This window comes from Pangasianodon hypophthalmus, chromosome 1 (genome assembly GCF_027358585.1).
Source record: "Pangasianodon hypophthalmus isolate fPanHyp1 chromosome 1, fPanHyp1.pri, whole genome shotgun sequence".
NCBI classification, from domain to species: domain Eukaryota; kingdom Metazoa; phylum Chordata; class Actinopteri; order Siluriformes; family Pangasiidae; genus Pangasianodon; species Pangasianodon hypophthalmus.
Genome location: NC_069710.1, coordinates 9687697 through 9705292, shown reverse-complemented (window position 1 = coordinate 9705292; position 17596 = coordinate 9687697). Strand labels below are relative to the sequence as shown.

At 36.2% G+C, this 17596-nt stretch overlaps 1 protein-coding gene across 2 annotated transcripts; it reads right to left on the bottom strand.

Annotated features, from left to right (window-relative positions):
• Positions 1-1697: 1697 nt before the first annotated feature.
• LOC113547064 (transmembrane protein 241) lies at positions 1698-17562 on the bottom strand. 2 transcript variants are annotated; one of them, XM_026947265.3, is made up of 15 exons: positions 17238-17562; positions 16996-17042; positions 15062-15139; positions 13729-13810; positions 13547-13624; positions 10123-10148; positions 9740-9791; positions 9023-9071; positions 7881-7926; positions 6391-6426; positions 6271-6305; positions 6086-6155; positions 5732-5825; positions 2632-2696; positions 1702-2508 (listed from the first exon to the last, which is right to left on the bottom strand). In XM_026947265.3, the coding sequence occupies exons 1-15, from the start codon at positions 17307-17309 to the stop codon at positions 2445-2447; spliced, it is 894 nt and encodes a 297-aa protein (XP_026803066.1). In that variant the 5' UTR covers positions 17310-17562; the 3' UTR covers positions 1702-2444. The 2 variants fall into 2 exon arrangements, with proteins under 2 accessions (XP_026803067.1, XP_026803066.1); XM_026947266.3 differs by lacking the exon at positions 6391-6426 and having other exon boundaries at positions 1698-2508.
• Positions 17563-17596: the final 34 nt, after the last annotated feature.

Here is a 17596-nt window from a genome sequence, read left to right as displayed (position 1 = left end):
CACCCTTACAGCCATACCACTCCGAGAACATCTGATCTCGTCTCATCTTGGAAGCTAAGCAGAGTCGGGCCTGGTTAGTACTTGGCTGGGACACCACCTGGTAATACCAGCTACTGTAAGCTTTTCAGTTAGGCCTTCATTTGCATTAGGGTTTTAATTCTCTCAGGACATCATACTGTTATGTGGGAGAAAGATAGGCTACAATTTTGAAAGGGACCAAATGAAAAAACAAACAAATAAATAAATAAATGCAGAGACTCTGAGAGACTGGCATTTCAGAGTTGGTACAGTTCAAATCCAGGAAGTGAGTTGGCTGCAGTTGGGAGAGAGAGGATCTCCCACTTATTTTGTTTGTTGGTTTATCTTTTTTTGTTTTTGACTTGATCTTTTTTTGTGTGTTTTGTTTTAAACCACTGACCAGCAGCTTTAGCTGTCTGGGAAATGATTTGTTGTTTATACAATGATGGATACAATGGCAAATAAACAAGGACTGGGAAAGGAATATGAGTTAAAGGATAGCGACTTTGTTGGAAAAAAGAAGTTGGCTGAAGGGAACATTGATTTCGACAACAAAAAGGATAATAATAAAATTTGGGTGACTGTGGTGTCAAAGAGAAATCAGAATGGAAACGCAAGGTACAGAAAATGTAGAAATAATTGAAGAAAACAGACACAAATTAACTCAAAGATAAAAGACTGAAAAACCAAACAAGACATGAAAGAGAGTAAAGCAAAGAAGCAATACAATAACTGTAAAAGACCCTGAAAACATTATGGTGGTAATGATAATCAAAGCTGTTGAGGACAAAACAGGAATTGGAATGCTCTTTGGACTAGGGAAGAAAACAAACTTTGAATTTGAACTGACTATGGAAAATGAGATGGAATGTGAGAATTTGATGAATGGAGTAGTGGTTAATGGACAAACCTGTGAAATAAGAAATCTGTGTACCACAGAATGCATGATTTCCTTCCTGCCTTTACCTCTTTACCTACTTGTTTCCTCAAACAGATAATTCCTGAAACAATCAAACCTCTTTTAAAGATAATCAATTCTTCCCTTAGCATTGGCTATGTACCTAAATCTTTTAAATTAGCAGTTATCAATATAGTTCGCTCGCTGCTGCTGGGGGTGGCCCCATATGGACTGCCTGAAGAACTGTTTAGATTGCTGGGGATGGCACCACCTGGGGGCTGTGGAGATGGCTTGGGGATCACATATGGGGAGCTGTACTGTAATGGCTTGGGACTGCGATTGCTGTAGTGGCTTTGGGGCTGCAATTGAATTGAATTGAACATAGAAGAAACCAGCACTCTGGAATAGTTTTGCAGGTCACTTTTATAATCAATAGAGAATCAGGGTGAAAAGTAGAAACAGATACATTTCAGCACTAAGCCATCATGAGCGTTCGTTTCACCTCGGTCGACTTGCAGCCTAAATGCACAGATGCCTCCACTCCACTAATCATCACATGTGCTGAAACACTGACCAGTAACCAGCCAAATACATGACGGTGGTGAAAAAGATCTGCAACTGATTATACTGCATATGAAATACATATAAATAAATAGCCAATAATAAATGTAAATACCAAAGCAAAAACACCTTTTTACAAATATCAAAGCACAAACAATTTTAATTTTTTAATATAATTTATGTATATGTTGTCATGTAGTCCTATGAACAATGCCATTCAGGAAAGTTTTTTAAAATTTTTTATTTCAGTTCCATTTTTAAAAGCAAGGAAAAACAGTATTAACCAAGCATTATGAGATGATGGAAATCATTTATATAATTTCCCTAGACAAAACAGTACTACATATGTTTTTGAGCACTCATAATGTACACAAACACAAAATTAAAATCAAAGTGCCATGAACAATACACTTATGTAATATAATACTGAGCATAGCTGAGAATATAAAATGTATAGCGGCAAATAGGAATTGCTGAAAGTGGCGAAAGCATACAGCAATGCTATGTAATGATGAAATGCTAACTAATAATATACTAGTTACCAAGATGGCTAGTTTATAGTTACAGTTTTAAGCTGAATCCAAAGTAACTCAAAGTTTCCTAATTTGAAAATGAAGTTTACTAACCCCAGAATCTATTTCTGTATTCATCATCCAGTTGTTAATACAAAATATATATACCTACTAAGGATAGATACTGTTTTTAATCCATATTTAGACACAGCATATTGCCTGTGTAGACCATGCCATCAGCAATGCCTATTACAGTACAAAATAAAATTTCCTGTGATCACAGATATGTAAATATGCAAACACAAACATCTGGAAATTACATTCTTTGATATTAAATGCTCCATGCTCCTTTAAACTGTCATGATTGTCAGCTGTTATATTGTATAATATTATAAAGAAAAGAAAGATAAGTCAAGGCGAAGTATCATTATGTAATTATGTAATGAAATTTGTTTTCAGCTCTCCAGAAGTCTGTTAGCGTGAATTGATAGCGCCTCACCAACATGGTTTGTAAGGATGCTGTAAGGAGAAAAATTTAATGAAGAAGTATTCCATATTGTGTACAAAGGGCATTTATTAATTTCATAGAACACTTATCATCACAATAATTAATGATGACAGTTCCTGAAGCTGTCACCTCACCAGCATAATGTTACTGGTCCGATTTCTGTGCTGAATATGAAAATGGACAGACCAGAAGCCAGTATCTGTAAGTGAGATAAGACAAACATTTTAATAATACAAGACACAACAGAAGTGAATACTCCCTAGTTAAATATCACTAATATTGTAAATAGTACAAATTTTAATTCAGAAAATACTGTATATGCTGTTATACTTTATATTTAGTCTATATATATAGACTAAATTTAAATTACAGACTTCACTGTAGAAACTCAGTGAAACAAATGTGAGTTCACCTGCAATGCAATTTTCAATTAAGGCAAATTACAAAAGCCCTTTTACATTCTTTTTAACATATGTATAGCGTACATATTCACATCTTTTAATAAATTACATAGCTAGCTTCATTTAAAGCTAGGTACTCATTTGGTCCAATCCAAGTGTCTTTTAAATAAAGTTCTGTTAAACAACTGACATTGGGCCTCATTTATCAATCTTTTAGAAAACTTGTGTGTAAATGTTTGCAAGTCAAACAAAACTAAAGTTTTCCGCTGGATTTACAAATATTTCGGAAAGGCTGATTTTCTTTGTACTCGTGTGTGTGTATGTTGATCACCCAAACATGCAAAACGTGTTCAAAACACAGCTCATTTGCATTTAATTACACCCACAAAAATCCCTTAAAGTTGACGTGCACAGACAGCTGGGAGCACGAAATGAACAATCAGGGTAAAGCCTGAAATAAAGATATGGAAGTTATTTTGATTTGAAAACAAATGATCAAAGTAAAGGCTGAAAGACAGAAGTGGAAATTATTTTGGTTCTATGCCAGTAAAAATAATTAATATTTGAATGACTCATTTTTTTTGTTTTAATGTATGGCTTTGTGTTGGCAAGTATTGTTTATTTTTTTTTATATTCTTCAATTAATGCCAGTAATATAAAATGACTGGGTTTCACAAAATCTTCTCGACAGTATTCTTAGTCTCTGCCCTAGTGAACTAACATGAGGCTGTGTTTTTGATAGATACTCCAAAGCACTTCTACAAGTCACTCTGGACAAGGGCATCTCCTATATGCTAATAAAATTAGCAACTTAAACAGTATATTCCACAGATAAAAGTGCAGTAATCCATGTAAATTATATGATCTGAAGTCAATCAAGCTGAGGTTTACATTAGTTAGTTTTCTTATGTGTAAATTTACAAAGACTCAGGAGCATGAGAATAAAATGAATGTTTACCCAAATTTACAGAAATTTCATGAATAACAAATCTCATGTAAACACTCCTATGAATGATTTGCACATAAATCCATTTGTACCCAGCTTGACAAATAAGGCCCATTGTCATAAAGCAGCTTTACAGAAATCCTGATGTAGATTTAGACCACTAATGAGCAAGTCAGAGCCATGACACTCCTTGCGTAGGGCTAGCGCAGGTGGGTAATATCTAGACTATTGTTATAAATAGTTGCAATGCCTGCTCTTCAGTTAATTAGACAAATGTAGTATATATTTAGCTATATTTAGAAGGCCTAGCCTCATTTAAATCTAAATACTCATTTGGTCTAATACAAATTTCTGTTAAAGTACATTAAATCTGTAACTGTGGGTCTTGGTAGGCTCCAGAAATTTAGTCAAGCATGTGCATCAGTCAGGACCTGTAAAAACTACAAACTAGCTTACAACAGTAACACATAAAACTACATCACAGCTAGAACGCCTGTATGATTTCACTTTGCGCCCATATTCAAGGCAACTCTATTTCTGATTTGTGTTCACTGTTCTAGATTAACCTTATTAAAATATAGTCAGAGGGAATGCGTATTTGAGACAGATCTTTAATTTAAATATTCTGGATCAGTCATGTGTCTAGGAATTCTATGGATCATCGTAAGTTTAATGAATTTTAATGCTGTTACAGCAAACCATCTGAATAAGACAAAACTGATCTCTTGATAAACTAGTGGGGAAAACACTGCATATCACCCAGTGTTGTAAATCAATCAATTGGCTTTGCAGCATTCCATAAAGGCAAGACTGCAGTGTTCCTTGTTGTGCTCAGTATGCTCCATGTAGTACTAGTGAGGCTGGATGACAGCCAACTGATCCTCAGACCCAATGTTTATTTGTCACGGAGGAAAGACACAAGGGGTTCTCTTGTCTAAGCAGAGGCTGGCCCAGTGGGTGGAGGATGTCATAATCATGATCTAGATTGATGGGCCACTACCTATGAAATGCCCCTGAAATATGTCACCTGACTGGAATGCTACAGAAGATCTTTTTGGATTCTTAAAACAGTCAATAAAAGAAATGTAACATCTCCAGCAAAGACAAGGTGAAAAGTGAAGAATTATTTCTTCATTATTATTTAATCAATAAACATCACAATATTAGACAAACACAAATTAAATTCCATTAGTGAAGGACCAGTCTTTGTTGCAGTTGCTTTTAATGTATGGACCCTTTAATATAATTTTGAATAGCCACATACTGTATTTGTGTGTATATATTAATCATATGGTTCTTTAACTCATTCTTTAACTAAACAAATAAGGTTGTATTAAATTGGAATACTCTGTAATTTTTAATAGTTTGTACAGTAATTCCTAAGATTGTCGTAATAGTAAACAGGGGTGTACTTACTTTCATTGTATACTGTATAATATCCTTAAGGCTATTACATTAGGAAATTGTAATAGTTCTAACTGACTGTAGCATTTCTGTCATGAATCTGCCAGGAAGAAATAATCTGGCATAAAAATTTTTAATGTCCCAGGTTTCTATATTGTTACTTGAGCTAAAGCCTTTTTAATACAATACACTGTAATATTATACTATATTTTTTGTACACACTACTTAAAATGTCATAATTTTACAAAATGTTGAAATGTCTGAGGATGAATGTGGCTATTTGTAGTGAAAAGAGACTTCATTAGATTTCATTAAATGTTTTTCCTTAAACTGTGAATATCGTTTAGATATGTACAGAACATTTAAAAAAAAAAACAATAATGTCTTATAAACTGGATAAGAAACTAGGCACAAAAACTCTACTCATTTATCTCATTCATTTGTAATGAATGAGCATGAAGGAAGAATGACGAAATCTCTGACCTTGGCCAGGAACAGCCAGACCGCACAGTGCACCAAAGAAAGTCCACTCTTCAACTTTACTGATGCTAGCGCCAGAAAAAAGCCAAGTATAGCGCTGTTGGTAAGAATGGGTATTTCATTAGTACATCATGGAGCATTTAATAAGTCAATTAATACATCTTTGGCTTATAGTTATTAGGATTTTCTGTGTGTGTTTATGGTTACTTTCTTTATATATGACTTGATGTATATATCAGCGTCCCAAATTATTGGTCAATCACTTATAAGAAATGATGGTTATTTCACTTTATATCAGAAACACCATATAAATCTAACAAATGCAAAGTTTATTTTGGTTATGTGGAAACTTCCTACCTGGCAAAACAACCACTATAGAATTTATAGGACCTACGGAAGGGAAAATCCAGAGCACCAAAAAGATCACCTAAGAAAAAAAAATTATTATTTGAAAAATAAAAAAAGCTATTGGATATTCATCACAACACACTCTCCTGACAAGACAAAAATTAAAAGTCACTGAGAAAGAGATGTTGGATTACCTGTTGGATGTGCTGCAGTAGCCAACAGCAAGATGCTTTAAAAAAAAAAAAGTTTAATAGCAAATTAAAAATAATAGCAAATTAAAAACTGTAAAATTAAGTACAAGTCAGTTTATTTACCTGACCACGTAGTTGATTAACTGTTGTTCAAGATCGCTGTAAAATCCCCCCCAAAAAAAACACCTTACTAACATAAATGACCTTTTCCACACTCTGAAGACATTTGGGTTTGAGATCAAAAGATGAATATCAGATGATAGATCAGAATTACAGTTTTCATTTCCTGATATTTACATCTAGATGTGTTAAACAACTTAGAACATGGCACCTTTGGCAACAGACCATCCAGTTTTTAAGTGAGCAAAAGTATTTAGAAAAAAAGTAAATAATACTTATATACTTAATAATACTTAATAATACATCAACCCGTGACCCAGTGACATAAAAGAAGAATGCAACAGTTTGGTTGTGATGCTTTTCCAGTTGCTGTTTGTGGATTGTGATATCTTCACCCTTGCCCTGTGGAGGTTGTTGGTGTCTCACAATGTTTCTGTCGTCAACTGCTGTTGTTTTCCTTGACCAACCTGTACAATGTCTGGTTGTTAGTACACCAGTGGTTTCTTTCTTTTCCAGGACATTCCAAATTGTTGTAATGGCTGACACCAATGTTTGTGCAATGGATCTGACAGATTTAACTTCTATTCTCAGCTTCAAAATGACTTGTTTTTGTCCCATAGACAGCTCTCTGGTCTTCATGTTGGTTTATCCTTTTTGACAACAAATCCAGTCTTCAAAAGCAAAATCGAGGACTCAAACCAAGAGTAGACGTTCAAAGCTATTAATTGTATAAATAATCGATCTAACAGGACACACCTGGGCAACAAGAAACACCTGTCAGTCATGTTATGATATTTTTGATCACTTGAAAAATGGTAGGGTTCAAACAAAAGGTGCCATGTTGTTTAACATCTCAGTTGTTTAACACACCTAGATGTAAATACCAGGAAATGAAAGCTAAAATTCTGATCTGTTGTATCATTCATTTTTAGATCTCAAACCCAAACATCTTCAGTGTATAGAATATACACGAAAATAAAGGTATTGACCTTGCCAATACTGTATAAATATAAAAATTTATTACAGGTCCATAAGTATTTGGACAGTGACAATTTTCAAAAGGATAGCACAGCATCTATCAGAAATGTGGAGTCAGTGTAAGCACCTCATGGGAGGAAACTCAGCATTTGGTGATATCCATGGGTTCCAAACTTCAAGCAGTCATTGACTGCAAAGGATTCCTAAACAGTTAATGTTAGGAGAATTCCTAAACAGTTAATGCAATATTTTTGTTTAACTCCTTGAATTAAAGCTGAAAGTCTACACTTCGATCACATCTTGATTGCTTCATTTCAAATCTATTGCGGTGGTATACAGAGGCAAAATTGTGTCACTGTCCAAATATTTATGGACCTGACTATATATATTATTTAGAAACCGCAATTAAAAAAACTAGAGCAACTGTTCACTGTAAATAGCACAAATATCATAATAACAAACAATTCAGTAAAGCACTAAAAGATCAAAAGAGCTAAACTGGTCAAAATAGCAACCTCAGATGGCTAGACTTTGAATTCCTCTGGAACACTTTATATAACCCTGAAACACAGGAGAAACAGAACATGATTACATTTTCTATATTGCATTGTACTTATTATTCTTATACAACAGTTAGTTCTGGTCCACTCATTTGATTGGACAAGCGGTGCTCCAAGAGTGTTGATATTTAGTATAACAGCACTAGTACACTTCACTGTTTGTAACACTCCACTTGTCTGTATCACTCCACTTGTCTGTGTTGGCTATATTAAAATATGAATTCTAGCAATAGTGTGTTATATTAAAACAGCTACTACATTTATTCCAGGGCATCAGTCACTCTGTGCGTTGCATGGAAACATGCATCTCGCAATCCAGCCGTGGCTTTTTTGGTAACTATTTTTGCTGATGGAGCAAAAATAAACAAAATATTTGGTCATACTGTGTCTGACATGGCAGTTGCTGAATATTAATTTCTTGTTTATAGAACTGTTTATTAAAGCAATATCATACTTGCAATCATGAGGTTGAATATCAGCAACGCTGTGATTACCACTGCGGCTGAATCACAGTAATAACAATAAATAACTGTTATTTAATAACAGTCTATAATAGGGCTCCTGAGTGGCGCAACAGGGGGGAAAAAAAATCCTATCATTCGGAGATTATGAGTTCGAGTCCCAATGATGACGCAGCCATCCGTGGCCAGGAGCCCAAGAGAGCAAAACTGGCTCTCTCAATCATCAATCAGTGACAACAGCCAATCAGGGGCGTCTGTGAGCTCATGCAGGGGGAGCAGGGGGTGGACAGCGCTGCCGCGCTCCACGTTGCATGACATGCTTCATCATGCAGTCAGCAGTTTGAAGCATGACGTGCTTCACAGGGACATGAAAGAGGAAGTGTGATATGATAGCCTTCTCTGGTTAGTAGCTGTTGTATGAGAATTCATATGAGAAAATCCAAATGAATAAATAACAGTCTATAATTTGTCGATTTATGCACACATAGCAAATTCCTGGGTACACAATGTCTATGAAACTAATTTTTTTTAATCATAAAATGATATTGGATATATGGAGGAATCATTAATAACTAAGTAACTAATGTTCTAGATGTAATAACTTTCAAAACTACAATATTAAATAAACAGACTCACCAACACAGCAAAAGTGGATGACAGCCCATACATAACCATTTAGCCCAAACTGAAATGGAATCGGATGAGATGAAAGTTTTGCAAACAAAGGATAACCAAAAGGCAGGACTGACATCACTAATGAATAAAGTTCAACATAAGTAAATGTGGTATAATTTGTGTCTGCTGTATGAATAATTTGGCTACCAAGAAGGTTTAATTTAAATCAGTAATATCCAGTACAAAATCTGACCTACTTTGGCCCCGTTCATCAAAATAGTAACAACACATCAGGATAAGATGTAAAAAATTCCTACTAATCCTCAGAACAATCAACAAGATGATGTCTATCAGAAAGGGGTTGCAAAATTTCTATGACACAAGAAATAACCTGTTTCTGTAACAGGGAGTTCTCAGGGAGGTTTTACATTCTGAAATCACTTCATGCTTTTTAATATGCATGTCGCTCTTTTTAAGCAGTTCTTCATTGAAGTGTTGGCCAAAAAACTTGTTTCACAATGGACACACTTGGCGTTACAGTTTCAGAAATGAATATTAAGATTATATACATTTTTACTTGTTAAGAATCTTTTGAGGTCCAAAATCAGGTGTAGTTTGGAGATCTGATTTCCTTCACTGTGAAAAATGTTTGATAATGTGATTGGAGGTGGAGGTGTAAAAACACCTGTAGGCCTTTAAACAGCTTGTTTTGTGTGTATAATTGACAAGTTATTTTACCTGACGATTTTGAAGTGCAAGAGTAATAGCTGACATCAGCATCAGGTTTTCACTTGAAATAATTATAAATCAAAATTACTTGGAGAGAACAGCAAATAAATTCAATTCAATTTTATTTGTATAGCACTTTTAAAAAGAGACATTGTCTGTCACATGAGCAGTAATAAAAATATGAATCTCTTTGTAAATTCCATAGAAATGGACTAGGTTATGATTTTGCCTTTTCTATTTTTTTCTTAAAAATGAAAAGAGCTCTACATGTGATAGTCTACATTTGATACAGCAAATGCTTGTATTTTTATTGTACCCTACTACCACTTTTGTAAAATAGTCACTAAGAAAGTTCTATATTCCTGAATATAGACAATAAAATAAATCCTTACCTGAATGTCTTCATCCATGATGACCTCTTCATAAAGTAAAACCAGAAAATACGAAACACTAAATTATTTCAGGGGTTATTATTACGTAAACTTACTTCTAATATATATCTACTTGGATATTCAGCAAACTAGATCCATCACGTTGGCAAATGTTATGACAAATTCATATTCTGTTGCTTTGTTTACATCTAATAATGTCTAGTCATCTAATAGCCTGATGATTAGTCTGGTACTCTGACAACTTCTATAACCTCTGAAACTTTAATTAATCTATAGCATATTTGCGCATAGTTGTTTGGTGTAAATTTTAGGTATATTATTTCTTTCCAATAACTATTTAATATTGCCATTCATTTCTGTGTAATTTCATCGTTGAAATTCCCAGAAAAATTTGTATTTAATGCTTTGCATTTTTTTAATTTTAAAACCCCTTACATTCACCGTAACATTAATTTGACATGCCGATTTTACCTGGAGGTAAGTCTCTGGCAGAGGTTTTTTCTTTGGTGTTTGAACAGAGAGGAATACAAAAAGCCAGTTATATGCTCCACAAGTCCATCAACACAGCCAAGCATGCATTCAGAGACAGAGTGGATGCTCAGTTCAACACCTGCAACGCACGGAGCCTGTGGCAAGGACTGCAGACCATAACGGATTTTAAAACCAGAGCCGGCTGTGCTGCGATTTGTCCCGCCTCTATCCCAGATGAGATAAATGCTTTCTACACCCGTTTTGAAGTAATTAACACCGACCTCTCAGTGAGAGCACCCACCATGGACGCAGACAAAGTATTATCGATCTCAGAGTGGGAAGTGTGTCGGCTCTTCAGGTGAGTAAACACCTGCAAAGCAACTGGCCCAGATGGAATCCCTGGACAAGTCCTCAGAGCATGTGCAGGGCAATTAGCTTGGGTGTTCACTGACATTTTCAACCTCACCTTAACTCTGTCTGCTTTACCTGCTTGTTTTTAAAAGTCAATCTCTGTGCAAACACAACAACGTGACATGGCTAAATGACTGGCACCCTGTTGCACTTACTCCCATCATCAGTAAGTTCTTCCAGAGATACATCAAAGACATGATCTGCTCTATGCTCCCAACTATACTAGACCCACGTTAATTCACCTACCGCCAAAATAGAACTACAGATGATGCAATTTCTACTGCACTACACACTGTCCTCGGTCATTTAGAACAGAGAGATACCGGTGAGAATGCTGTTTGTAGATTACAGATGAGCGCTCAATACCATAGTTCCCTCAAAACTGGTTATTAAGCTCAGAGAACTGGGCCTAAATGAATCCTAAATGAACTGAATAAGTTGCATAAATCCTCATGCAACTTATGCAACTGGCCGACAGCAGGTGGTGAGGATGGGCCCAAACCTTTCCTCTCCACTATCAGTACAGAGCTCCAAGGACGTGTGCTAAGCCCTCTCCACTACTCCCTGCATACTTTTGACTGTGTGGCTACGCATGACTCCAAGTCTCAAAGATCTCAAACAACCATGAGACAGCATGGAGGGGGTCACAGCACTGTCACGGTGGTGCCAGGACAACAACCTCTCCATTAACATTGAGAAAACAAAGGAACTGGTCACAGACTACAGGAAGCATGCAAGAACACACAGTGCACTCACAGTAAACAGGACTGTAGTAGAAGGAGTCAGTAGCTTCAAATTCCTCAGGGTTCACATCTCTCAGGATACCACATGGTCCACACAAACACTGGAACTGTGGTGAAGAAGTCACAACAACGCCGCTACCACACATGGCAGCTAAGAAAGTTCAGTATGAACTCTGTAGTCCTCAGGTTGCTCTACAGCAGTACCACTGAGAACATCATGACCGGCAATATCACCTGCTGGTTTGGGTACTGCACAGCTTTTGATAACAGAGTGCTGCAGGGGGTTGTACGAACGGCCCAGGGCACCACTGGAGGTGAACTTTCCTCCCTCCAAGACATCTCCACTAGGAGGAGGGCTCTGAGGATCATTAAAGACCCTAGCCACCCAAGCTACAGTCTCTTTTCACTACTACCTTCAGGTAGACGGTACTCCAGCATCAGAGCACTCACAGACTCAGGGACAGTTTTATCCCACAAGCGATACAGCTGCTTAATAATAACCACTCACTCCACTAAAGAACATTTACATTTTCACTCAACATCTAGGACTGCTTGAGGGTGTGTAATTACACTACACCATTGCACTCTGCACTTTAACTGACTGCTGATAACAGCTTTGTTCACATACTGCATTCCATCCAGAATGTCATATTTGCACAAAACAAATATTGCACCTTAAACATTTTCCATTTTTCTATTTTATTCTATTCTATTCTTATTCTTTAAGTAACTTTTATTGTGTTTAATACATAAACAGTATATGTGTATGTGCGTGTATGAATGTGTGTATGCATGTGTATACAGTATGTGCATATGCAGCGCAATGCAAAAAACCATGCAGATACTGCTCAAGAGCTTCACTTCACATCAAACATCAGAAACGGGAAAAATGTGATCTCTGTGATTTTATCATGGCGTGGATATTGGTACCAGATGGGCTGGTTTGAGCATTTCAGAAACTGCTGATCTGGGCTGGATGGGCTACAACAGCAGAAGACCACATTGTGTTCCACTCCTGTCAGCCAAGAACAGGAATCTGAGGCTATCATGGGCACAAACTCCCCCAAACTGGACAGATGAAGATTAGAAGAAAAAAAAAAATCACCTGGTCTTTTTCCAGTCTTCAACTGTCCAGTTTAGGTTAGTCTGTGTCCACGAAAGCCTCGGCTTCCTGTTCTTGGCTGACAGGAGTGGAACCTGATGTGGCCTTCTGCTGTTGTAGCACATTCACCTAAAGGTTTGATGTGTTGTGCATTCTGAGATGCTTTTCTGCTCACCACAGTTGTAAAGAATTGATATATGAGTTATTATAGAGTTCCTACCTACTTCCTACCAGTCTGGTCATTCTCCTCTGATCTCTCTCATCAACAAGGTGTTTCCGTCTACAGATCCTCCGCTCACAGGATGTTTTTGTTTTTCTCACCATTCTGCGTATATTCTAGAGACTATTCCCAGGAGATCGGCAGTTTCTGAAATACTCAAACCAGCAAACCGTAGCACCAACAAGCATGCCATGGTTAAAGTCTCAGAGAGCACAATTTTTGATGTTTGATGTGAACATTAACAGAAGATCTTGGCTTGTATCTGCATGATTTAATGTCTCACACTTTTGCTACTTAGGTTAATAATATTACGATACATTTTAAACATCTTTAATGAGTTTAAGCAATAATAATATCTTAAGCAATAATCAAACATTATGGAAGTATGAGTTTATGTATATAGTAATACATGTGTGTATTAGTATTTACAGGGTTACAATACATTGTAATCTACACAAGAATGGTTTTTGTGCTTACCTCTTTTTGTGTGAATCTAACAAGAAGAGAGAAGACCACTTCTGACACATTTTGCAATACAAAAAAGAATGGGATAGGCTAGCCACAAAACAAACAAACAAATCAGTAAAAAAAAATGTGAGACACCAAGGGTGTAATTCAGCATTACGCTTCCATTATCTGTACAGAAATTACAGACATACCAGGATGGACAAGGCTCTGGATCCACCATATATGTTCCCCAAAAAAAGGACTGATCCTGGAAGCCAGGACACTGCTGCAGATCTAGTCATTTTAATAAGGGATTACACATATTTGATGCAGTAGTGTTGTTAATGCTCAACTCATACCAACGATAAAAAACAATGGGCCTCCTTTATCAACCTGGATACAACAGGATTTATTCACGAATCATTCATATGAGAATTTACACAAGAAATTTGGTATTCATGGTAGTCAGAAAAACATTTGTATTCTGCTTGTGCTCTTGGGTGTATCTAAATTTACATACAAAAAGACTAACCTTGCTTGATTGGGTGCAAAATCATATAATTTGCAAAGGAGTTACTGCATTTTAATACACAGATTATGCTCTCAAATTTAAACTGTTTATTTATTTAAATTACATACACAAATTTAATATTTTTTAACCTGTCAATGATATTAAAGAAATATTAAATAGAAAAAAAATTAAGACAGCATGCCAACTCAAATTCATTTTAAAGATAAATAACACTAGTCATTCAACTAAGATGAAATGCCACCATATAAAAGGAGGTTGGGGTTATACTCTCTAGTGTGCTGCGTCATAATCTGGCCCTAAACAAAGACGCCAGTGAGCATGCGGTTAAAGCATGTCAGTGTCTCATCATGTGTCTGTAAAGCAAAGGTTTCTGGCATAAATGGGAGAAATTCAGCCATCCATTTAATTTACAAACTGGAGCCAAAAGTACTTCCAGTTCTGCCTCTGAGAAATTCTTCTTTTTTGGCTGTTTGGTAGTCATTCTGCACTTTCTGCTCTGTGAGCTTGGCCTTTTATGGAGTTTTGTGGGTGTCACTAAATGCAAATCAGCTATGCTGTGTATTTACTGGTGACTGCCATTTAATGACATATGCACCTGAATACAAAGAAAATCAGCGTTTCTGAAACTTTTACAAATCCAGCAGAAATTTTTAGTTCAATTTGGGTTCCGCAAACATTTACACGTAACTTTACTAAAAGATTGATGAATGAGGCCCAATGTTGGACTTTGCAGTGGAAAGCTATCTGAATTTCATTTTTCTGCCATTTTCTTCTGGCTGGTTTGGGTTGAGAAGAACTATACTGGTTACACGTGATGTCGGATGACCCAAGGCACAAATCAGAGTCACACATCTGCCAGGTTTATTCCCACCACAGGAACTAAGGTTACTTATTTCTCACTTACTCAGTCTCTTTCCCCATAGTTAATCACGAGTGAAACTACAACTAGCTAGAGTTTTATAATTATTTTATACACTACCAGTCTAAAGAATTCTGCAACATTATTTTGTTACCTGGGGAAACCTTTTATTTCCACCCATCCCAGTTTCCCAGTCACCCAAAGCAGAAGAGCTCCAGTGCAGGTTTGCCACCTAGTAGTCAGAGAATAACAGGTGAGTCCAGAGCAGCTGAGCATAAAGTTAATTACAACCCCTGGCAAAAATTATGGAATCACCACACTTAGAGGATGTTCACCCAGCTTTTTTACTTTATAGCAAACAAACAAATCACAGATATGACACAAAAAAGGTTTTGTTCAATAGCTTAACATTCTGGTTTGTGAAATATACATAAAAAAAATTCAAGGACATTTTTTTTTTATTAATGGCATGTCTTTTTCCAAATCAAGTAGAGGAAAAAATTATGGAATCACTCAATGTTGAGGAAAAAATTATGGAATCAATTTTTAATTTCCATTTCTAAAACAAATACTGGGACAAGTCTAAAAATGCTAATAAGTCAGCAGTTAAAAGGGAGTGCTTACACACTTTAATGGGCTGTTGGACTTGGCTAATTGAAAGGAAACATGGCTCCAATGAGAGAGTTGTCAGTTGAAACAATGGAGAGGATTATAAAACTCCTTCAACAAGGAATTTCAACATGGAGTGTGGCCAAAGAGGTCGGTTGCTCCCAGTCAGCTGTGTCTAAAATTTGTTGCAAGTATAAACCTAATGGGAAGGTTATGAAAGGTAGATATACAGGCAGACTAAGGAAGATGTCAAAGCATCAGGATAGAAAACTCAAAGCACTATGCCTTGAAAATAGAAAATGCTCAACAAAACAAATGAAAAACAAATGGGCAGAAACAGGAGTCAATGTTTGTGACAGAACTGTAAGAAACCGGCTGAATGAAATGAGATTTACATATAGAAAAGCCAAAAGAAAACCAGCACTAACACCAAAACAGAAGAAAACTAGGTTACAGTGGGCTAAGGAGAAGCAATCATGGAGTGTGGATGATTGGATGAAAGTGAAATTCAGTGATGAATCATGAATCTGCATTGGCCAAGGAGATGATGCTGGAACTTTTATCTGGTGCCGTTCTAACAAAACATATAAAGATGACTGCCTGAACCAATCAAATTTCCCAACTCATTTATGATATTGGGTTGCATGTCAGGTAAAGGACCAGGGAAGATGGCAGTCATTACGTCAGCAGTCAATGCACAGTTGTACAGTGAAATTTTGGACATTTTCTCATTCCATCCATAGAAAATAGGTTTGGTGATGATGAAATAATTTTTCAGGATGACAATGCATCTTGCCACAGAGCAAACGGTTTTAAAGCTTTTTTTCAGGAAAGGCATATCAACTCAATGACATGGCCAGCAAACAGTCCGGATCTCAATCCAATTGAAAATTTATGGTGGAAAGTAAAAAAACTGGTCCATGTTAAGGCTCCACCCTGCAAAGCTGATCTGTCAACTGCTATTCGAGAAAGTTGGAACCAGATTGATGGGGAATATTGTTTTTCATTAGTGAGGTCTATGCCTCAAAGAATAAAAGCCAGAGGAGGAGCAACAAAGTATTAATTGTGTTTTTTTGTTGATGATTCCATAATTTTTTCCTCTACTTGATTTGGAAAATGACATGCCATTAATAAAAAAAAAAACGTCCTTGAATTTTTTTTATGTATATTTCACAAACCAGAATGTTAAGCTATTGAACAAAATCTTTTTTGTGTCATATCTATGATTTGTTTGTTTGCTATAACGTAAAAAAGTTGGGTGAACATCCTCTAAGTGTGGTGATTCCATAATTTTTGCCAGGGGTTGTAGTTCATTTAAACTGGGTGTGTTCAAGAACAGCAAAAGAAAAGAAAAAAAAAAGAATTAAAAAGAAAATGTGATTATGGAGTGAAGAATATGGGCAGAACCGAGTTAAAGAAACACACATCTGCTGCTGAAGTGCATGTGGATGCTTTTAAAGCAAACTGTGTCAGACTTACCCCTGGAAAAGAGTGGGATATGTAAACTTCAGGACAGAAAGTACATACTGCAACAAGAGAATAACTGTTTTAGCATTTAATGTCAAGTCTGAATATCAAAATATAAACACCCATACACAATAAAACAATGACATAATCAGAGATAATATTGTTAGAATCAGAATACATCAGTCAATCACATTATCTCCTTGAAATGATGTATTCTTTCACTATGTTATTATAGTATTATACTTTTTTTTCACCTTATTTGTGAAACAGGATCCCACGAAAAAGATACAGAATAAAAGCCCTGGAATGGCTCGTGCTAAATTCATCGGTCAGAAATCCTCTGTATTCTGGAAGTCATTTAAAATATATAAAAGAGAAACTCGAATATGCAGCGAATATTCTATTAGAAACCAAACTTCACCGCGAGAAAGTTTGATCAGCCCTCCACGTAAAGCGTTGATGAAAAACTACTTCCTGTTTCCGGGGACGACGCGCGTGACGTCAGGCTGCGTTCTACAAACTTCATGTTATAAGCACAAGGGAATTATTAGAGGCTTACCGTTCAACGATGAATAAATTATTAAAATATTGTTGCTAAGAAGAGAATAACGTA